Here is a 24,698-nt window from a genome sequence, read left to right on the forward strand (position 1 = left end):
GATTCTCTGCCCTCTCTGGTGTCCCACCTTCCCAACACAGCAATGTGTCCATCAGCCCGTAAGCTCTGCAAACCCTGTTCAGTGGTGTCTATGGAGGTCTTATCACACAAACACAATTTGATTGAATCATTGACCATTGCTAGCTCGCTCAAATTCATGTGCATCGAGCCAATGATGCCATGTAACCATCTCATCCTCTGTTGTCCCCTTTTCCTCCTGCCCTCAAGCTTTCCCAGAATCAGGGTCTTTTCCAATGAGTCAGTTCTTTGCATCAGATGGCCAAAGTGTTGGAGTTTCAGCTTCAGCATCAGTCCTTAAAAGGAATATTCAGGATTGATTTCCTTTAAGATGGACCGGTTTGATCTCCTGAAGTCCAAGGGACTTTCAAGAGTCTTCTCCAACACCACAGTCCAAAAGTGTCAATTCTTCAGCACTCAACTTACTTTATAGTCCAACTCTCACATCCATGCATGGCTACTGGCAAAACCATAGCTTTCACTAGACAGACTTTTGTTGGCAAAGTAATGCTCCTGCTTTTTAGTTTGCAGTCTATGTTGGTTATAGATTTTCTTCCAAGAAGCAAGCGTCTTTTAATTTCATGGCTGCAGTCACCATCTTCAGTGATTTTGGAGCCCCCCCCCCCAAAATAAATTCTGTCACTGTTTCCATTGTTTCCCCATGTATTTGCCATGAAGTGATGGAACCAGATGCCATGATCTTTGTTTGCTAAATGTTGAGTTTTAAGCCAACTTTTTCACTCTCCTCTTTGATTTTCATCAAGAGGCTCTTTATTCTTCTTCACTTTCTACCTTAAGGGTGGTGTCATCTGCATATCTGAGGTTATTGATATTTCCCTTGTCAATCTTGATTCCAGTTTGTGCTTCTTCCAGCCCAGGATTTTGCATGATGTACTCTGCATATAAGTTAAATAAGCAGGGTGACAATGTACAGCCTTGACATACACCTTTCCCAATTTGGAACCAGTCCATTGTTCCATGTCCAGTACTAACTGTTGATTCTTGACCTGCATACAGATTTTTAGGAGGCAGGTAAGGTGGTATTCCCATCTCTTGAAGAATTTTCCACAGTTTGTTGTGATCCACACAGTCAAAAGCTTTGGCATAGTCAATAAAGCAGAAGTAGGTGTTCTTCTGGAACTTGTTGCTTTTTTGATGATCCAACAGATGTTGGCAATTTGATCTCTGGTTCCTCTGCCTTTTCTAAAACCAGCTTGAACATCTGGAAGTTCACGGTTCACATACTGCTGAAGCCTGGCTTGGAGAATTTTGAGCATTACTTAGCTAGCATGTGAGATGAGTGCAATTGTGCGGTAGTTTGAGCATTCTTTGGCATTGCCTTTCTTTGGGATTGGAATGAAAACTGACCTTTTCCAGTCCTGTGGCCACTGCTGAGTTTTCCAAATTTGCTGACATATTGAGTGCAGCACTTTCGCAGCATCATCTTTCAGGATTTGAAATAGCTCAACTGGAATTTCATCACCTCCAGTAGTTTTGTTCATAGTGATACTTCCTAAGGCCCACTTGACTTCACACTCCAGGATGTCTGGCTCTAGGGGAGTGATCACCCCATCATGGTTATCTGGGTCATAAAGATGTTTTTTGTATAGCTCTTCAGTGTATTCCTGCCACCTCTTCTTAATAGCTTCTGCTTCTTTTAGGTCCTTACCACTTCTGTCCTTTATTGTGCCCATCTTTGCATGAAATATTCCCTTGGTATCTCTAATTTTCTTAAAGAGATCTCTGCTGCTGCTGCTGCTGCTAAGTCACTTCAATCGTGTCCGACTCTGTGTGACCCCATAGACGGCAGCCCAATAGGCTCCCCCGTCCCTGGGATTCTCCAGGCAAGAACACTGGAGTGGGTTGCCATTTCCTTCTCCAGAAGAGATCTCTAGTCTTTCCCATTCTATTGTTTTCCTCTATTTCTTTGCATTGATCACTGAGGAAGGCCTTATCTCTCCTTGCTATTCTTTGGAACTCTGCATTCAAATGGGTTTATCTTTCTTTTCTCATTTGCCTTTCACTTCTCTTCTTTGCACAGGTATTTGTAAGGCCTCCTCAGACAACCATTTTGCCTTTTTGCATTTATTTTTCTTGGGAATGGTCTTGATCCCTGTCTCCTGTACAATGTCACGAACCTCCATCCATAGTTCTTCAGGTACTCTATCAGATCTAATCTCTTAAATCTATTTGTCACTTCTACTATATAATTGTAAGGGATTTGATTTAGGTTAAACATGAATGGTCTAGTGGTTTTCTCTACTTTCTTCAATTTAAGTCTGAATTTGGCAATAAGGAATTCATGATCTGAGCCCCATTCAGCTCCCGGTCTTATTTTTGCTGACAGCATAAAGCTTCTCCATCTTTGGCTGCAAAGAGTATAATCAATCTGATTTCACTGTTGATGGTTGAACTCAAAACTCTAGCCCCTCAGCCATCCCCAGACATTGAAGGATGGGCCCCAAAGCTCTAACCCTCTAATTATTGGGTCTTTCTGTGTCCAGCCCTGTCCTAACACTATCTAGGGGTTTCACCTTGAGTCATCTTATTAACACAAACTCAGTTATGGTCAAAAGTGGTTCATTGTGAGGAGCAGAAGACATTTCTATCACTCAGGAAATCCCCAGAATTGTAGGAGTCTTATGCTAGGAATCCAGGACAGAGACCAAATTTATTTTTGCTATGCCATAGTTGCCACGCAGAAAACATCTCTTTTTTCATCTTTTCCTTTCTCTTGAAAGAGGAATGAGGCATTCAGTTTTTTTGTGAATTCTCTCAATCTTTAGATGTTGAGAGTCATTTCAAATTTTTCTGAGACTCTTTGCAGCCCAAGCAAATCTATGTGAGGGCTGGATTTGGCCCGTGGTCTCCAGTTTGGGGTGACCTGATGCAGAACTTCAGAATAGTCTTTTTTAACCCTGGCTGCATACTGGGATCACCTGGGTAGTTTTGGAAAATTTGTCCCTGGATTTCACACCAAAGCAATTAAGCCAGAAACTCCAGGACTGGGTCCCAAACATTGGTATCTAGAAAAAGAAAATATAGTTCCCTAATCATTTTAAGGGATCCACAGAGGATAAGATAGTTAGATGGCATCACCAATTCAATGAATATGAGTTTGAGCAACCTCCAGGAGATAGTGAAGGACAGGGAAGCCTAGCATGCTGCAGTCCATGGCGTCATACACAAAGAGTTGGACCTGACTGAACAACTGAACAACAACTAATCATTTTAATATACAGTCATTTTTAAAATAAGCCTTTTCAAATTTGGGAATAAATTTAGTTTTATAGAAAGAGCATACAGAAAGAGCTCTTTACAAAGAGCATACACAGGTTTTATATACCCTATATCCAGTTTTTCTCATTGTCAACACTTTGCATTACCATAACATATTTGTCAGAATTAATAAACTGACATCAGTACAGTATTATTAACTGAACTCCAGAGTTTATATGAATTTCACCCATTTTTCCACTGCTAATCCCCTTTCTGCTCCAGAATCTGGTCCCTGGCACCATCTTGCATTTGGTTGTCTTTTTCATCAGTCTACTCTGGTCTCTGACAGCATCTCAGACTTTACTTGTTTTCCATGAGTAGTCCCAGCAAGGTATCCTGAAAAGTGTCTCCAGACCTAGGTTTCTGCGATGTTTATTTCATGATGGGATCCATATTATGTCTGAGTTTTGGAAAGAATACTGCAGCAATGAAGTACCCTTCTCATTATATCAGCTCAGGGTATAATTTCCATTTCTGAGAACACCTGCTCTGGTCATTGGTGGCTGCATGACATGGGGATGGCAGGACCCACCCAGCTTCAACAAGATGAAAGCAGATCAGTGCAGGAAGTCAGGAGGGATGACAGGCCAGCCATGGAGCCCCATTTCTTCCAAACAAGCCATTGGACTGAGCCTCAAGGGCCAAAGTTCCTTTGGAGACTCATCCAACAACTCGACTTTAGAGAAGTCACCACCTTCTTCCTCTGTGTCATGTAAAAGTTGATATCTGAGGCTGTTTCTAGTCCTGAATATATGTGATTTTAAAACTTCAGAGTGGGTTTTCATGAGCCAAATGTTGTCCACAGCTCCATTCCATAAGAGGAATGTGCAAGGAGCCACCAAAGTGTCAGAATTCCCTCAAAGAGAAGAGACAGGAAGGCTAGTCTGTGTACGACTTGACATTTATGACTTTTGTCTCTTAAGGATGTCAAGCACCTCAAAGGAAGAAAACAAATTGCAAAAACAGAAGGAAATTCAACTCCTTCACCCCTCTTTCTTCCTGAAACTCACTATGATTCCTTCTGTTACTAGGGTTTAAGAAGCCAATGACATAATTTGCTTTTTTCCAAAAATCTTTTCATGTTGACCCTTTCTGTAAATCTTACTGGAAGCAAAGGTGACTGGTTTGCTAAGCTATATAAAAGTCTAAGTCGCCAGTAACTTGTACAGATCTTGTGATTGCAAAACCACAAAAATTTCAAAATAGTGAAAGCCTCTCATTAACTATCGTAAACGACAGCGTGAATTTGTCTTAACTGCGTGCATAATCGTGCTTATTGCTTGAAAATAATAAACTGAGAGATTCTCCGTGGATGTGAGACAGATAGGATGAAAATGGTTTTATACTATGCTTTTCCACCTCTGTGTGTTAAGTCTGGCCCTGATATTGAAGCAGGCTCTCATCGGATGTAATCTGCCTGTGAGGATTGCATTGGCTGTGAAATAAGCACCTCTTAATAGATGTTGTTAAAAAAGAAATTTTCTCGAAGTCACAATTCGGTGGAGCATTTCAAATGAATGAAGCCAGGTTCCTAGGCACGGAGACAAGAAAGAATGTCAAACAGGACCTTTAATGTGCGTTTCTATTTAAACATCAGACCTAACAGAAAACCCTGAGGCTTTGTACCACGATTGGAGCCTTGTAGGAACCTAATTAATGCATTGACGGGTGAATGGTTGGCTGGCACTTGAACTCTTCTGAGGGATGTGAGAGGGTTCAGGTACCACCTAGAAAGAATGGATGCAGTGGCCCATCCAAAGGGGCCCTGGTCAGGTGGCTTTATCTGGCATGCTGCCTTTTCAGGCCCACTTGATAAGGCTCGGGTCAGTTTCAAGTGGAGCACATGCCAGATTGCAGATGGCTTGGGCTGGCATTTCAAATAGGCTAACAGTGAAACTGGAGAAGAAAATGGGCACATTTTCCCTAAGGTGGCCCTTCAAATGCAGTCCCTCCCCCAGAGCTCGTGGGTCTCACTCTGGACCTCTCCACTCCACAGCTCCTCAATGGTCGTCTTTGCTGGGAAGACTTTGCCTTGTTAAAATGTGCCCTGTATATAAAAATGAAATTTTCACTTCTGGGTGGTGCCACATAACGTGGTTTGACATTCAGTGCCAGCAGCTACAGAAAACAGACCTTTATTGCACTTATTCTTTCAGAGACAAGAGTCTCTAAAGACTCCTGCACACATTCACTCAGTTAAATCAGAGTGAGCACTCTGTGATGCTGTCTTGCATTCACACCAGCAGCCCCACCTGGCTTGATGGTGCTGTAAAACAGTCTCGAGGAAAGACGATCATACTAGCATCCAGAAGGGGAGATGTGAGCCTTTCAAACCAGGTGGGTGGACTGGATGAAGGCCCCTGACTTTCTTCTCTGACTTCCTCTGCAGTCCCCAAGTCTTATCACCTGGCATTAAAAAGCTCACACACAACCCCCATCCAGTTTCAGTGTTCATTTAGAATTCCATGTCATTTTCAAGAAAAAGAGGAAGGGTCTGATTTGTAGGACTCTGGCAAGCAAGCTTTAGATTCTTAACTGCCTTTTATCTAGATGGGTACCCGGAGAGAGATTGAGCAGGGAGGGGCCCTGGGGCATAAGCTTTTCATTCTGGTGCTTTCCTGGAATAAAAATTCCATAAAGTAACATCTGTAGTAATTAAGGGCTTACATTTCCTCTCCCATTCATGTCTCTGCTTGGAGGGAAGGTTATCTTCCCTAAGAGACAATGGAGAGTTGGTCCTGTGGGCAGAGAGAAAGCAGAATTTGAATTCTTTTGTTCCTAGAAATGGAAGTTTCCTACTTAAAAGAAAAAAAATAAAAATAACAAGTTGGAAGATGTGAAACATTCCCCTGGAAAGAAAACGTGAATGAGTTAGCAAAATTGTACTTAGCTGCTCCTCTAATCCAAATATCCTCTAATTTCGGGAAATCTGTTGTTGAGTTAAATAAAAATAATGTGAGAGCTGCAAGTTAAGTTTTATTGGGGGGCAAATTGAGGACAGCAGCCCAGGAACAGCACCTGAGGTAGCTCTGGGACACTGCGCCAAAGATGTAGAGGGGAAGGTATAATTGATCTTGGTGAAAGGGCAGCGTATGTTATCAAGCATACATTTTTTGCAGATTTTCCTAGTCACAAGGAGCAGTCGTCTCCATGACAGATTTCAGTGCTTTTGTAGATATGAGGAGATAGCATTGGGCTAATAACATCAATTCCTGAAGCTAACTATCTGAAGACTTAGGCTGTCCGTTTTTCTTCCAGCATAGGGCGCCTCGTTTCTGCTCTTCACCCTGAACTCCTTTCAGGGGTGTCTGAAAGTCCGCAGCTGCAGCAGCGCCTGATCTAAATCTTGTGGAGTTAGATGGCAAGTGCCAGTTTGTAGTCGACACTGTGATTAAACGTTGAACAAAATGCCATTTTTGTTTTTATTAACTAAAATTGGATATTATTAAGCTTAAAGTTTTACTTTTGCATTTGGACACAAGAGTCACTCTTCAGATGTTCTTCCAAATAACAGTATGTGGATCCACTGGGCATCTGATACGTGAATATTATGTCAAGTTAATTTCCTGTGCTTTCTTGTCTTAGCAGGACCAGCTATGTAATTTGTGGGTCCTAGTGAAAATTAAAAATAGAAGGCCCCCTGGTTTAAGATGTATTGACAGTGACAGCAGACCTTTAAATCGAGTGAAGTTTTCCAGGCTCGGGGCTCCAGTAATGCAGAGTCTCATGCCCTCGACATCAGTCCTGTTCTGCTTCACCATCTGTATCAATGCAGAAAAATGTGCATCTTCTCTGTGTTTCCTAGGAATGTATGTACCTTCGAAAATATTCATTTTTAAATTTGAATCATAAAATAATTTTAGAGCACCCCAGATGGAATGTGCTTTTGAAAACATCTTCAAATAGAGGTGCTATATGATCCAGCAATAAACTCCTGGGCATATATCCAGAGAAAACCACAATTCAAAAAGATACATGCACCCCAGTGTTTACTGCAGCAGTTTACAATAGCCAAGACACAGATGCCACCTGTATGTCCATTGACAGACGAAGGGGTAAAGAAGATGTGGTACATACACACAATGGAATATTACTCAGCCATAAAAAAAGAATGAAATAATGCCATTGGCAGCAACATGGATGAACCTAGAGATGGTCATACTAATTAAGGTAAGCCAGATAGAGAAAGACAAATGCAATATCACATAGAACTTAAATCTTAAAAAAATGATACAAACAAACTTATATGTAAAACAAGTCGAGTCACAGACATAGAAAACCAACGTACAGTTACAGGGGGAAATGCATAGAGGGATAAATTAGGAGTTAACAAATACACACTATTATATATAAAATAAATAAACAACAAGGTCCTACTGTGTAACACAATAAATATATGTGATATTTTCTAATAACCTATAAAAAAGAATCTGAAAAAGATTATATATACATATATACACACACATATATATATACACATACTCCCAGGGATCGAACACAGGTCTCCTGCATTGCAGGTGGATTCTTTAGGATTCTTTACCAGCTGAGCCACAAGGAAGCCCAGTAATTCTGGAGTGGGTAGCCTATCCCTTCTCCAGTGGATCTTCCCAACCTAGGAATCAAACCAGAGTCTCTTGCATCACGGGCAGATTCTTTACTAACTGAGCTATCAGAGAAGCCATATGTATACATATATTTTCTTCTTCAGTTGCTAAGTTGTGCCTGACTCTTTACAACCCCATGCAGTGCAGCATACCAGGCTTCCCTGTCCTTCCCTATCTCCTGGAGTATGTTCAAACTCATGTCCATTGAGGCAGTGATGCCATCCAACCATCTCATCCTCTGTCATCCCCTTCTCCTCCTGTCCTCAATCTTTCCCAGCATCAGGGTCTTTTCCAATGAGTTGGCTCTTTGCATCAAGTGGCCAAAGCATTGGAGTTTCAGCATCAGTCCTTCTGATGAATATTCGGAGTTGATTTCCTTTAGGATTGACTGGTTTCATCTCCTTTAGGGTGACTCTGCATGGCATGGCTCATAGCTTCATTGTGTTACTTTTTTTTTTCCCCCTTCTGTTTGCCATGAAGTGATGGGACTGGAATCCATGATCTTAGTTTTTTGAATATAACCGAATCACTTTGCCCTGCACCGGAAACTAACACAACATTATAAATCAACTAACTTCCAAAAAATAAAAAAGTCCTTAACTTGATAACTCAAAAGCTTCTGCCTCACCTCTCAGCTTATCTCCAGGAGTTTCCCCCGTGAAACTCCATCCAGCCCCAGCGCTCTGCTCACTCTGCCCCATCTACAGGGACATGACCTTCCACCTGCCCCCCAGACTCCTGCCCTAGTTATTTCTCCAGTGGCGTTTCTGGCCTCCTGTGTACACTTCTCAGAGTTTTCCTGGCATCTGCAGTTCCTCTCACATTGGAATTCCTGTAACTGTAATAAATGTATACCTCGTTTGGAAGTTGTTTATAAATTTTTTCCCTTTTCTTGTTTACTCTACATGTGATATGATCATGAAAACACACATAATATTTGGATGAACAAAAGGTTAACAAATTGTGTCAAAGGGCTTCATTCCAAGAAAGCTCATAGGATTGATAAAATCCAGCAGAACATCCAAAATTATACACTTTGCCTTTTGGACAAATTTTATACATTTCATGTATATTCTTTTCTATGTATGTGTGCCATTTCTTAAGTCTGTTTATCCTCTGGTGTACCGTTTATGGGCATTAATTTCTTTTTAATAGAATTGACCCTTTAATTTTTACCTTTCCCACCCAATTTTACCAAATAATAAAGGTCAGATAGAGTTAAAATTTAGGAGTGTTGCTGATACTATTCTACTTAGGAAATGGCAAGACTACTAATGTTGACAATGTGATGTAGTGTGAGTTGGTCAGTCATGTCCGACTCTTTGCAACCCCATGGACTGTAGCCCACCAGGCTCCTCTGTCCATGGGGATTCTCCAGGCAAGAATACTGGAGTGGGTTGCTCTTCCCTTCTCCAGAGGATCTTCCTGACCCAGGGATCAAACCCAGTTCTCCTGCATTGCAGGCAGATTCTTTACAGTCTGAGCTACAGAGAAGTTCTTCTTTATGTTTTAGACACCGCCATTTTAGACTGCTTCTTCCTACTCTAACTACATAGCATTCCCCCCCAAGAGATGGGAGGCCCAATTCTTTGGGGATAGGGGAGTCGAGGTCTCTCTGGCTACTTCCTGCTGAGCTGGAACAGCGAGGGGCATTGGGCCTCCCCCTCTGCTAGTCTCAAACCTCAGAGTCCTTATAGTGGTGTCCATCTAAGTGTGCGTGATATTTACCGTGGTTGGGTATAGTTTTATATATCCTTGTTGAGTTGGCATGGCAAGTTGTAGCTTGTTGACCTTAACTGGAAGAACTGTATAAAAAAGATCTTCACGACCCAGAAAATCATGATGGTGTGATCACTCACCTAGAGCCAGACATCATGGAATGTGAAGTCAAGTGGGCCTTAGAAAACGTCACTACGAACAAAGCTAGTGGAGGTGATGGAATTCCAGTTGAGCTATTTCAAATTCTGAAAATGATGCCATGAAAGTGCTGCACTCAATATGCCAGCAAATTTGGAAAACTCAGCAGTGGCCACAGGACTGGAAAAGGTCAGTTTTCATTCCAATCCCAAAGAAAGGCAATGCCAAAGAATGTTCAAACTACCACACAATTGCACTCATCTCACACGCTGGTAAAGTAATGCTCAAACTTCTCCAAGCCAGGCTTCAGCAACATGTGAACCGTGAACTTCCTGATGTTCAAGCTGGTTTTAGAAAAGGCAGAGGAACCAGAGATCAAATTGCCAACCTCCGCTGGATCATGGAAGAAGCAAGAGAGTTCCAGAAAAACATCTATTTCTGCTTTATTGACTATGCCAAAGCCTTTGACTGTGTGGATCACAATAAACTGTGGGAAATTCTGAAAGAGATGGGAATACCAGACCACCTGATCTGCCTCTTGAGAAATTTGTATGCAGGTCAGGAAGCAACAGTTAGAACTGGACATGGAACAACACACTGGTTCCATATAGAAAAAGGAGTTCGTCAAAGCTGTATATTGTCACCCTGTTTGTTTAACTTATATGCAGAGTACATCATGAGAAACAGTGGACTGGAAGAAACACAAGCTGGAATCAAGATTGCCGGGAGAAATATCAATAACCTCAGATATACAGATGACACCACCCTTATGACAGAAAATGAAGAGGAACTAAAAAGCCTCTTGATGAAAGCGAAAGTGGAGAGTGAAAAAGTTGGCTTAAAGCTCAACATTCAGAAAACGAAGATCATGGCATCTGGTCCCATCACTTCATGGGAAATAGATGGGGAAACAGTGGAAACTGCCGAGGTCCAGCCCCAGCTGATCCAGGGTATTCGAAGGAGAGACGGCTAGGCGACCTATTCAAATGTTAATTAGAGATAATAAAGAGTAATAGAATGAGGATAGCTCAGTAGGAAAATTCAGTGGAGAAAAGAAGCTGAGTGGCTTGGTTTACGCGGAAAATCAATATAACCCGTGACACCAGGTTAGCTCTGAAGCACGGAGGCCGCAGGCGCCCTCTCGAATAGCGGAAGGTGCCCCACCTTAGACACCTTCTCGAGTGGGTCTTAGAAGCCCAGGCAAATAAATGGTCGCAGAGGACATCCGCGCTCCAGATGGACACTCAGCTGGAAGTTAAAGGGAAGAATGACATGGGGAGACCAAGCGTTGGTGAGCAAGGCCCATAGCTTTATTTTCAACAGGGGCTTTTATACCCTAAGTTACACATAGAGGATAATAGGGGATGCGAAGTCAGCAGTCTTTGATGCTTATCAAAAACCAGGGTTTCTTTCCTGTAAATTTATCGTATACAAATGGTTTAGGTGATTTACATCATCTTCTGGCCAGAGGCCTATTAACATTTTATGACTCTTGACAAGCACTTATCAACAAAGACTTATTTTCTCTAAGAGTAATTATTTTAAGGTTTGGCGCCATCTTCCGAAGATAAGATTACGTTCCTATAGGGTGGATGTGTAATGGGTTTACAAAGGAAAGAATTTACTACCTTAAGGGTCTAAAGTTACTAACACCAAGGCCACTACTTATTTTTTCTACATACCAACTATATTAATTAATGCACATTCAAGGATACAATTCAGGGGATGTGAAAACTTGGCAACAAACATTGGCTCATCAATGAAATCTTTTACTAGTTTTATTCTGACAGTTTCTAATTCTCTGAGAGGCTCTAAGCTATTTGAATATCTTAAGCTTCCCGTGCCTCTGGAGGCTGGGAGACTGTAAACAATCGTATGCATAGCTGTAGGTGTCCGGGTAAACTTGTCAGGCGAGTTAGAGAGCCATCTGAGGGGTTTGGATTTAAACACTCCTAATTGCCCAGGAACTTTATTAATTGGAGCTGTAAGTTAACTCTTTGACAGAGAGAGCGAGATGGTGGTGGGGGACAGCCCCCAGTAAAGTCAGAGGTGAGAGCACAAAGCAATAAAGTAGGCAGACTCTGGTTTTTGGGGGGTAGATGCTCGAGAATATCCGGGGGCACTCCCGAGGCTCGATCCCGCCTTTGCGTATGCCGAGCCTCCTTCCTCATGACCTTTGTCACGAGTGGAATGTCTCTCGCCGGCTCCCGACAGGAAACAGTGTCAGACTTTATTTTTCTGGGCTCCAAAATCACTACAGATGGTGACTGCAGCCATGAAATTAAAAACGCTTACTCCTTGGAAGAAAAGTTATGACCAACCTAGATAGCATATCGAAAAACAGAGACACTACTTTGCCAACAAAGGTCTGTCTAGTCAAGGCTATGGTGTTTCCTGTGGTCATGTATGGATGTGAGAGTTGAACTGTGAAGAAGGCTGAGTGCTGAAGAATTGATGCTTTTGAACTGTGGTGTTGGAGAAGACTCTTGAGAGTCCCTTGGACTGCAAGGAGATCCAACCAGTCCATTCTGAAGGAGATCAGCCCTGGATTTCTTTGGAAGGAATGATGCTAAAGCTGAAACTCCAGTACTTGGGCCACCTCATGTGAAGAGTTGACTCATTGGAAAAGACCCTGATGCTGGGAGGGATTGGGGGCAGGAGGAGAAGGGGATGACAGAGGATGAGATGGCTGGATGGCATCACTGACTCAATGGACATGAGTCTCAGTGAACTCTGGGAGTTGGTGATGGACAGGGAGGCCTGGCGTGCTGCGGTTCATGGGGTCTCAAAGAGTCGGACACGACTGAGCAACTGATCTGATCTGATCTGACCTTAACTGGAGGTCTTCTGGAATCTGAGACTGAGCTGCCTGAGCTTTCTGCTAAGTCTGTTTTTGTTGTCTCAGTTTCCAGCACGTTAGGCTTCTTGTCACTTCCACTGCACGGGTATTCCTTTGTGTTCAGTTTCTCCCATGTGAGCTTTCACCAAGTTGGGCTTTTGCTGTGCTTGGTCTCCACCTCCCTGGGACCAAGCTGAGGTTGTTTCAGCCAGGTGAAATGCAAGACACGGCACCAGATATGTCAGGGGAGTGTATAATTTCCTCGGTTCTTTTCGCTGCAGCAAAGATTTGAACCGGCGGACCAGTGTTACAGCTTTGTTACAGCTCAGTTTTATTCAGCAGCAAAGGAAAGTACAGCCTCAAGGCTGAGGGCAGGCCAGCCTCAGAGGCGATCCACCTGCTAATGTTGACAGTGTGATGGTGTGGTCCCAAGTATTGTTCATGAGCTTTTATGTGAGATGCCAAAATTTGGCAAAAGAAACCGACTCTATTGATACCTAGTATGAAAAAATAGGAGGTCATCTACAATTCAAAAGTAAGAAAGTTCAAGACCTGAGGTTTGTGTATGTTTATTTTCCTAAGACATTTGGGACCTGAAATAACTCCCTTCTGTGTCTGTCACCTCATGGATTTTCAATAAAGGTGTCATGATGTGAGCGTGAAATGGCATCATGATGACATCACTACTGTGTGAGTCTCCCCCTTAGGCTGCCAGTTGTTGAAAGCCAGCGCACTCCCTCAGCTTGCTTTGTGCAGATTCTCAGGGTATAGCTTAGTAGCTGCAATGCAGGTGGGTGTCACCCAGGCCTCAGCTACAAGCCCACCTGAACCACTTGCTGCCACGGCAGCTCGTCTTGCTCAGCCTGGCTGGCCTCATGGTGTGAAAGGCAGTAGCTAGAACTGCCTCTCACGTTTGCTAACTCGGACATTCAAAAGGTGTTTATTGAGCACTTTGAGGGTACGGATTAAATTGTTATACAGATTAAATAAGATGATGCCTCGGGATTATGTCTGAGTGATGACCCCACTCAGAGCCGTCCACACAGTCAGCCTTCAGTAGAGTAAGCCTTGCTCTTGGTGGCAATGGGTTTGTGGTGTTCTGTCCACTATGTGTTCATGGCAACTGGTGACGATTCTGGTAAAATTCTCAAATGAAGCTTGTCTAGGGTTTTCTTAATTTCCTTCTCTTTTTAATTTATTTTTCCTGGATATGTACAGCTTCATGAAAGTATATAATCCCCTGTTTACTTCTTTTCCCAGAATGGAGTCTACTGAAAAATGTGAAGTGGTAATTCAACATTTTAATGGAAAATATCTGAAAACACCACCAGGAATCCCAGGTGAGAAATGCCATAAAGTAATCATTAAATAATATCTAGGCTCATTGCTACTATCAGAATGAGTACATGGTAAGGCCCATAGTTTCCTCCCAATGGAGGAAACTTTTTGCCTTTATAAATATGTATTTTTTTTAATACTATGCAACTCATCTTTCTCAACATTACCAAAAGCTTCTTGGTGATTCATCTTTGGCCTGTTTTTTTGAATCTCTGCTGCTAATTCCTTAAAGTGAATTAGAAGGAAAATAGCAAAGAATAGTTTGAAATGCACTTGCCGTGAAGAAAGTTTGTGACTTATATCATTAATATTGGTATCCTGATTTCTACTTTGTAAAATATCTAAACAGTGAGTGACATATTGTAAAAATAATAATAATAATAGTAGAATCCATAGATTGAGACCAGTTCCCAAACAGTTCTTACCAGCCCATGACAAGAAGAATGCAGAAAGGCAGAAAGAGCATTTAGAAACTTTTATAGCAATATGACATTATCATGAAGTCTTACTGCATAACTTCATATTTTACAAAAATATCAAATGCACATTAAATTTTTTAGTACACCCATTCATCAGAGATAATCTAGGAAGCACCAGTTTAGACTACTTCAGGGCATTTCATATTTTTTGAAGGCAAAATTCTCAATATTTGACACACATCATAAGATGATATAACTTTATGCTATTAAGAATTACAATCAACACAAAAGAATTGAATATATCATATGTATCGGAATGTGAGCTAGGACTACCTTGACATGATATTAATTTTTTAAAAAATACATGAATAGTATTGTGTATTAAGTAGATTAAAATATCTTACTCATATCTCAATAAAACTGGAAGAAAAAATACATCTTACTCATGCATAAAAATATTAAATGTTGAGTGAAGTTCTGAAAGAGAATAACAGATAAGGAAATATCTGACTCATACATCTTGGTTTATTTGTTGGTTTTTTATTTTCAGTGATTCTTAGGGGAAAAATGTGACTTCTTCAGTCTTATATTTCTTCTTTTGATGATTTTATGTTGCATCTTTGTAATGTTTGCTACATTAAGTATCTACTATTTAAAACCCATGGCTAGAGTATTTAGGGTTTGAACATTTTGGTTCATTAAAATATATTGAGTTATATAGAAAATGAAGTCTGAACAAAAAAAAAAAGACATAGTTTTCTGGCAGGATCAGGTTCATTTTATGACATGCTAAGTTTTGGGAAAGAAGAAAGGCCATTCGGATTGGCATTTGGACGCTCTGAAAAATCCCAAAGTACGACCCCTGGTTAATCATGAGTCAGCAGTGAAGCTGTGACTCGATTTGGTTAATTTCCATGCGTGACATTCTCCTGAGAACTAGCTGCATTATGATCCAATTGGAGACATATGGTGTTGTTAGGAAAAGAGTTAGCAGTTTTCATCTCAGCAAGTCAGCTGCCCTTGCATTTTAGGAGAAATACTTTTTCTTTTTCCCTTTAAGATAAAAGACATTTAAAGACACTCTGCTCAGACCCACCATTGAGTAAAGAACTTGCATTGTTAAAGAGTTTTCTGCTTATTCATCTCGTTTTATCCTACAGATGTCCACGTACAGAAGGCATTCAAACTAGATATGAATTACATGATTCTACTAAACAAATTCAAGAATGAGTAAACTAGGTGGAATTATTATTGGGTGAAGTTTTAATACAGGTCTCAGTTTTGTATGATTCTTCCTTTTTGGAAAAAGGCAGTGAAATCCATCTTGATGTGATTGATTTGAAATTGTTTTAGGTTAACCCATGGAATATACAGCTGACTCATGTAGTTTAATGCTAGAGACAAAGTCACTAAAAATCCCCCACATATCTGAGCATCCTTCCTTGAATAAGCAGGCTGTGGTATTAACCTCTCTAATATCATAGCTACACCCAATGGAAACATTGTGAATAGCAAGAACTCAGTTATAACTGAGTTTCTTAGTTTTATCTCATGGGACCATGAAAAACAAAATAATTATGCTAAGTTAAAAAAAAATCCTGAGAGATATAACTTTATGCTTCTGAGACTTGCCTTGAACATAATACAATTAAATATACAGTATCAATTATCATCAATACTTGAATTAACTTATTTATCCTTACTTTGGAAGTCAAATACCTTTTAATAAAGGCTTCAAATGCTAACAGAAAACATACAATTTTTTTTATTGATGTATAGTTGATTTACAATGTTGTGTTAGTTTCAGATATACAGCAAAGTGATTCAGTTACGTATCAGATCAGATCAGATCCGTCACTCAGTCGTGTCAGACTCTTTGTAACCCCATGAATTGCAGCACACCAGGCCTCCCTGTCCATCACCAGCTCCTGGAGTTCACTCAGACTCACTATATGATATAGATTATTTATAGATTCTATATATAGATTATATACATAGATTCTTTTCTTCATATATATATATATAGAATATTTTCCCTTATAAATTATTATAAAATATTGAATATGTTCCCTGTGCAATAGTATGTCCTTGTTGGTTATTTTATATACAGATATACTTTTATTTATAGAGGTCTATTTTATATACAGATATAAATATATAGATATTACATATAGTGTGTATATGTTAATCCCAAACTCCTAAATTATCCTCCCCCTGCTTCCCTTTTAGTAACCCAAGTTTTTTTTCTGTGTCTGTGAGTCTGTTTATATTTTGTAAATAAGTTCATTTGTATCTTTTTTTTTCTCTTAGATTCTGCATATAAGCGATATCATATGATATTTGTCTTTCTTTGTCTGGCTTAATTCATTTAGTATTATCATTTCCAGGTCTATCCATTTTATATATATATATATATATATTTATCTTTATCCATTCTTTATCCATTTATCTATATCTTTATCTATATTTTTATCTGTATCCATTTGTCTATATCTTTATATCCATATATATATATATATATATATATATATATCTTTATCCATTCATCTTTTGATGGACATTTAGGTTGTACCCAGAGAAAACCATAATTCAAAAGGACGCATGCACTCCCCTGTGCATTGCAACACTGTTTACAATAGCTAGGACATGAAAGCAGCCTAAGGATAGATAATCTTTGATATTTATGTTTGATAGGGAACAAAATGACATAATGCAGGAAGTGGGTATTTTGGAATGCACTGCGGTAAAATGACTTGGCTAGGCTCATTAACCCTGTTATAACAAGGATAATTAAATTTGTGTGTATGGTGTTTGCCTTTCTTGGTCTTTTTGTTGCTTATTTGAAGTAGATGGTTGAGGTCTTATTTTCAGAAATTCATATCTTAATCCAATTTTCTATTCTATCTTGAGGCGTGTGAGCAGATGTCACAATGAGCCCTATCTGATTAGAAGTGATTCCTTTGATTGTTCAGAAGTGATGATTTTCTTCACTTTTAAAATACATTGTATCTTTAGAGAGACTGTCCTTGGTAATAAAAATCACCTATGAAGGGGACTCTTTACCGCCTCAGTGTCTATGCTGGGAGTTTGTACTTTCTTCCTCTTTAATAAATCCTATTCCCTTGCTTCCATGAGCATCTGCATGTTTGTGGATTCCATCCTTCGGGGCTGTGGACAAGAACTCTGATTCCTGTCTCAAGGGCAGCCCTGAAATACTCACTGAGCTGAAATGCCACCTTCCAAAGGACCTGTGCGTTGTTCTGCTGTTGGTAGATGGAGAAAGCTGGTACCCTTCAGTCTGCTGGGGAACACAGAGCCCCACACATTCTCAGCGGGGTGGGGAAAGCCTGAAAACATGCTGGGCATCAGAAAATAATTTGTCAAAGAGAAAATGTTTCCCTCTCTCTGGAAAAAATTAAATAAAATCACCTATAATTGATCTAGCTGACTTGCAATTAAAAGTTGTTTTTTTTTTTTAAGTTGTAAAAACCTCAGCATTCACTTTAAAGATTTGTCATCTTGACTTCAGAAATTTGTGGGGTTTTAGAATAGCACATGGGTGGTTTCAGTACAATGCTTTAAGATTGTGTGAATGACGGACTCACAAGGGTGCAAAAAAATGATCTGGGATCTTCAGACCCTAAGACGGCTGATGAAAAAAGTGAGTCCTCCTCCCCTCCCTCTAAGCAAGAAGAGAGAAACCAGTACCATATTCATATCGCTTCCTTCTCTGTTTAGGGATGACGTGGGGAAATGTGCCATTTCCCTTCTGTGTCTCTTAACAAAGATTCCTCTTAAGCTGCAAAATTCATTGATTTCCTGAGATGATAATCTAGTTTCCAAATTCCATCCTCTGTCCTTTCTGTAGAAGAACAAGAAGAAAAGCTACTTTAGCCCAAAACTTTGACATTGATCAGGCTTTCTCTTTCTGAGTTCCTCCTAATTGTTCACGAGAGACCTAATTTTAATGAATATATCATGGATCTCTACTGCCTATCACAACCTCCCAGAACTAGCTCTGTTCACTATAAATTACAACATTGTCCCCAAGTTTTGGCTAGTTGGAACAATGAAGCTAGATATACATGCAAAAAAATTCTAATTATTTAAATTCTGGCATTTGAAGTACAGGAAATTAATATTACCAGTTGGTGGGAAGGAGCAGCCCAAGCTGTATCAAAAAGCAACAGTCTTCTCCCATTTAGCAAATGAAGCAACTGACAAACAACTAATCTCAAGAATATACAAGCAACTCCTACAGCTCAACTCCAGAAAAATAAATGACCCAATCAAAAAATGGGCCAAAGAACTAAATAGACATTTCTCCAAAGAAGACATACAGATGGCTAACAAACACATGAAAAGATGCTCAACATCACTCATTATCAGAGAAATGCAAATCAAAACCACTACGAGGTACCATTTCACACCAGTCAGAATGGCTGCGATCCAAAAGTCTACAAGTAATAAATGCTGGAGAGGGTGTGGGGAAAAGGGAACCCTCTTCCACTGTTGGTGGGAATGCAAACTAGTACAGCCACTATGGAGAACAGTGTGGAGATTCCTTAAAAAACTGGAAATAGACCTGCCTTATGATCCAGCAATCCCACTGCTGGGCATACACACTGAGGAAACCAGAAAGGAAAGAGACATGTGTACCCCAATGTTCATCGCAGCACTGTTTATAATAGCCAGGACATGGAAGCAACCTAGATGTCCATCAGCAGATGAATGGATAAGAAAGCTGTGGTACATATACACAATGGAGTATTACTCAGCCATTAAAAAGAATACGTTTGAATCAGTTCTAATGAGGTGGATGAAACTGGAGCCTATTATACAGAGTGAAGTAAGCCAGAAAGAAAAACACCAATACAGTATACTAACGCATATATATGGAATTTAGAAAGATGGTAACAATAACCCTGTGTACGAGACAGCAAAAGAGATACTGATGCATAGATCAGTCTTATGGACTCTGTGGGAGAGGGAGAGGGTGGAAAGATTTGGGAGAATGGCATTGAAACATGTAAAATATCATGTATGAAACGAGTTGCCAGTCCAGGTTCGATGCACAATACTGGATGCTTGGGGCTGGTGCACTGGGATGACCCAGAGGGATGGTGTGGGGAGGGAGGAGGGAGGAGGGTTCAGGATGGGGAACACATGTAAACCTGTGGCGGATTCATTTTGATATTTGGCAAAACTAATAAAATTATGTAAAGTTTAAAAATAAAATAAAATTCAAAAAAAATAATAAAGCTATAAACATAAAAAAAGAAAAAAAGCAACAGTCATGTTACTGCTCTTAAGAAAGGGATCATCCAGTATTTTCTCGCTCCTCTAGAGGGAAAAGAAAACAGTTTTCCATAAACTTCACATGTCTTGCATATCGATCTTGATGTTTTGCAGACAAAGTAAAGCATCATTAGTTGCATGCTCACCTAACCTCAGACATTTCTTTGTCCCAAAACAAATTGCTCAGCAATCCTGTACAGCTCCAGTTCAGTTCAGTTCAGTCACTCAGTTGTGTCTGACTCTTTTCAACCCCATGGACTGCAGCATGATAGGCCTCCCTGTCCATCACCAATTCCTGGAGTTTACTCAAATTCATGTCCATTGAGTCGGTGATGCCATCCAACCATCTCATCCTCTGCTGTCCCCTTATCCTCCTGCCTTCAATCTTTCCCAGAAAAAAGGTATTTTCCAATGAGTCAGTTCTTCACATCAGGTGGCCAAAGTATTAGAGTTTCAGCTTCAGAATCAGTCCTTCCAATGAATATTCAGGACTTATTTCCTTTAGGATGGACTGGTTGGATCTCCTTGCTGTCCAAGGGATTCTCAAGAGTCTTCTCCAACACCACAGTTCGAAACCATCAATTCTTCAGCGCTCAGCTTTCTTTATAGTCCAACTCTTACATCCATATATGACTATTGGAAAAACCATAGCTTTGACTAGATGGACCTTTGTTGGCAAAGTAATGTCTCTGCTTTTGAATATGCTGTCTAGGTTGGTCATAACTTTTCTTCCAAGGAGTAAGCGTCTTTTAATTTCATGGCTGCAGTCACCATCTGCAGTGATTTGGGAGCCCAAAATAATAAAGTCTGTCACTGTTTCCATTGTTTCCCCATCTATTTGCCATGAAGTGATGGGACCAGATGTCATGATCTTTGTTTTCTGAATATTGAGTTTTAAGCCAACTTTTACACTCTCCTCTTTCACTTTCATCAAGAGGCTCTTTAATTCTTCCTCACTTTCTGCCAAAAGGGTGGTGTCATCTGCATATCTGAGGTTATTGATATTTCCCCCAGCAATCTTGATTCCAGTTTTTGCTTCCTCCAGCACAGCGTTTCTCATGTTGTACTCTGCATATAAGTTAAATAAGCAGAGTGACAATATACAGCCTTGACATACTTATTTCCCAATTTGGAATCAGTCTGTTGTTCCATGTCCAGTTCTAACTGTTGCTTCCTGATCTGCATACAGATTTCTCAGGAGGCAGGTAAGGTGGTCTGGTATTCCCATCTCTTGAGGAATTTTCCAGTTTCTTGCAATCCACACAGTCAAAGGCTTTGGCATAGACAATAAAGCAGAAGTAGATTTTTTTGGAACTTTGTTGCTTTTGTGATGATCCAACAGATGTTGGTAATTTGATCTCTGGTTCCTCTGCCTTTTCTAAAACCAGCTTGAACATCAGAAGTTCATGGTTCACGTATTGCTAAAGCCTGGCTTGGAGAATTTTGAGCATTACTTTACTAGCATGTGAGATGAGTGCAATTGTGCAGTAGTTTGAGCATTCTTTGGCATTGCCTTTCTTTGGGATTGGAATGAAAACTGACCTTTTCCAGTCCTGTGGCCACTGCTGAGTTTTCCAAATTTGCTGACATATTGAGTGCAGCACTTTCACAGCATCATCTTTTCAGATTTTAAATAGCTCAACTGGAATCCCATCACCTCCACTAGCTTTGTTCGTAGTGATGTTTCCTAAGGCCCACTTGACTTCACATTCCAGGATGTCTGGCTCTAGGTGAGTGATCACACCATGATAATTATCTGGGTCATGAACATCTTTTTCATATAGTTCTTCTGTGTATTCTTGTCACCTCTTCTTAATATTTTCTGCTTCTGTTCAGTCCATACCATTTCTGTCCTTTATTGAGCCCACCTTTGCATGAAAAGTTCTCTTTGTATCTGTAATTTTCTTGAAGAGATCTCTAGTCTTTCCCATTCTATTGTTTTCCTCTATTTCTTTGCTTTGACCACTGAGGAAGGCTTCCTTATCTCTCCTTGCTATTCTTTGGAACTCTGCATTCCAATTTCTAACCCCTGGTAAAAGCAAAGTGTAAGTTCCCAGGCACTTCAGGCATCTGCAGGGCATGAAATAGAAAGGCTCACGTTCAAAGAGGCTGGGGAGCAGAGGGCCGCAGTGCCTAGAAAAGGCTTCCATATATAATGACATGTGTTTACAGGCTGGTTTGAGGAGGGAAAATCGCATTTTGCTTTCAAATTAGACTTTCGCCCATAAGCACATGTACTGGTCAGTAGAACAGTCTTTCCAGAAAACAGTGGAATAACCAACTCTCTTTTCGTATGATTTATTTCTCTTTGTTAATCCCACCCGAAGTCCAAGAATTAGGGAAGGATTGAGAGAGACTGCACTCTATTTTGGGATCTTTTTATTTTAGCAGGTCTTCTGATGAACAGAAATTGGGACAAATATTTACATACCAGAGGAATCTTATTTTCCTACTCAATAAAATAAAATGATGTGCCTTTTTAGTCCTTTGACAGATAATTTTTCTATTTTATGTTTATGCAAATAAAAACCCTGTAGGATTTTAGGGAGTATGTAAGGCAAAATATTTACAATATGATAATTTTTTAAATAAAATGAAAAAAAACTAATGTTGTTTGTGTAAATTTGAAACTTCCTCCAGAGTAAAATATCAAAAATGTACTAAAATGAAATTTAGATTACAAATCTGAATATGTGAGCAATAGACCCACACATGTTTATCAGGGAAAATGTTTTATCATGAAAACACTAACCAATGTTTTCTCAGTGGTGCCAGTCTGATAAGTCACAAATGCAGCTATAATTGAATAAAAGGCAGCAAATAGAAAAAATATTATGTACCATTTAGTAAAAATATATCTCTATGTTTCTACTCATGAGTAACGTTGCCTAACTTTTGAGTTATTCCTCTTTGTGAAACTGAAACATCATCTGCATAATATACTTTGCGAACACCATGACCCCCAACTGGCTGTTGGCTTAGATTTCTCATCAATAAAAAGGATGTTTGCAATACTTAAGAAACTAATTTCTGCTGAGCGCCTCATCTTTAATGTTTGTGATGCCTTCTAGATTATTTCTATCTACCAAACACACAGTTGTTTCATGGTGAAACACTGCTGGAACATTATTAGTGAATTTCATACAACAAGCTTAATTGAGACCTAAGGGCTGTGAATCCTATGTTCTTGGCCAGTCATCTCTCAACCTTTCTATGGCACCACACCTGATACTGCAGAGGTATCTGGGGAGTTGGTAACTAGTAAGAGAGAGAATAAAGGAGACAGATGATTACATTTTGAAATCTGGATAATGAGAGACCAGACAGAGAAATACAGGGGACCATCTTCAGGAGATTAAGAGTGGTTGGAATGGGTTTTGTGCACCAAACTGCAACACTCCTCCTCTGTGATCATAGCTGTGAAAGAGGGGTGCCTCCAGGCAGCATCCCATGTCAAGGATCCACCAAATCTCTCTACTTCTATAACTCACGGCAAATCTATAAAATCTTACTCAGCCTGATATAGGTATTTCACTCCCTTAGACATCTGTCCATCAAAAGAATGTGAGAATCAGCAGATTCTAGGAGTTTCTCATGGTGATGACAAGCTCAGTGGTGCAACTTTTATTGGTTTTTCTTTCTTCCCTGACTTTCTCTTCCTTTTCTGTTATGTCTCTACTTCCTGGCATCAGCTCTCAATTAATCTATCTTGTTCCAGACTCTGATTTGGGGGAATTCAAATTAAGGATGGTGATCCAGTAATTGTGAAATTGTTTGTTTTTAATTTTATTTAATTATTTTTTATTTAAAAAAAAAGGTTTTTTGTTTTTGTTTTTGTTTTTTTTTTGCCACACTGTGAAGCATGTAGGATATTAGTTCCCCAACCAGGGATCAAACCAAGTACCCCCTACACTGGGAACATGCAGTCTTAACTACTGGACCACCAGAGAAGTCTGGAAAATTATGTTTTGATTTAAAACTTCTGGCCACAAGGAAGCCCAGAGGAAGAAAGTAGATATAGCTAAAATGGTAAAGTGAATTTCATGGACCAAACACATTGTTTTCATTACTCTTAAACATTTGTAGCAGTATTTGTGAACAATATATTAGGGATGATAAAAATGAATATTAGTGATCATAGACAGATGGTAGTCAGAGTTTAAATTCAGAAAGAGAAATCTGAAACACAGTAATGATGAAGTGCCATCATGACATGGTTGATCTTGGAACAACTGATGATGTGAAGAGGTTGATTTGTGACAAAAATGGGGAGAGAAAGAAAGGCCAGGAAATTGTCATAATGCGAGCAAAATGAAGGTGAGGGATGGGCACGGGAAATCATGCCACAGAGAAAATAACCCGTGAAGATTTGGTCTTAGATAAAGGTAGTGTGGTGGGCATTATTAATGGGTCCAGTGTGGGGATGTCTGGAGTTGACGAAAGTGAAATGGAGATGATCTTTAGCTGAACAACGGGCGGCTTCCAATTAGTACTTTGGAAGGTTTTCATCAATGTTGTAGACTCCCTTACTAGCCCTCACTCTTCCCTTCATCTTCCCTAAATTTCCAATCTTCACAGGAGAAGGTTAGGGAAGGTGAAGTGTACTAGAGTGATTTTTTATTTATGCATTTGATTCTGAGTATTTAAGATCAGGATTTTGTTTAGAAGTTTTGTTTGTTTTTATGTTGTTGTTTCTTCAGGTGCTACTATTTAGCTCAGTGTCCATTCTCAACGGGCTTCCCTGGTGGATCAGCTGGTAAACCACCCACCTATAGTGCCGGAGACCTGGGTTCGATCCCTGGGTTGGGAAGATCTCCTAGAGAAGGGAAAGGCTACCCACTCCAGTGTTCTCACCTGGAGAATTTCAGTAAATGTTATTTGAAACTGATACACAATTCCATGAATTGAACAGCCCTTGTACTTATACTTGCTGTTAATGAAATTCCTGAGGGGTTTGGGGGGATGCCTGCTTTCTCTGTCATCAGCAAACTTGGAAGAAAACATTGAGAGAAACATTTATATCTTTTTTTAATTTTTGACAAAAATT

At 40.0% G+C, this 24,698-nt stretch overlaps 1 protein-coding gene across 9 annotated transcripts in view; it reads left to right on the plus strand.

Annotated features, from left to right (window-relative positions):
- The window catches only part of RBMS3 (RNA binding motif single stranded interacting protein 3), an 814,140-nt gene that overhangs the window by 516,160 nt on the left and 273,282 nt on the right, over positions 1-24,698 (plus strand). For all 9 annotated transcript variants that reach the window (XM_055557071.1, XM_055557072.1, XM_055557069.1 and 6 more), the window contains exon 6: positions 13,857-13,936. In XM_055557071.1, the coding sequence (XP_055413046.1) occupies positions 13,857-13,936 (80 nt within the window). The remainder of the gene's footprint in view (positions 1-13,856; positions 13,937-24,698) is intronic.

The sequence above is a fragment of the Bubalus kerabau genome, chromosome 20, assembly GCF_029407905.1.
Source record: "Bubalus kerabau isolate K-KA32 ecotype Philippines breed swamp buffalo chromosome 20, PCC_UOA_SB_1v2, whole genome shotgun sequence".
Taxonomy (NCBI): domain Eukaryota; kingdom Metazoa; phylum Chordata; class Mammalia; order Artiodactyla; family Bovidae; genus Bubalus; species Bubalus kerabau.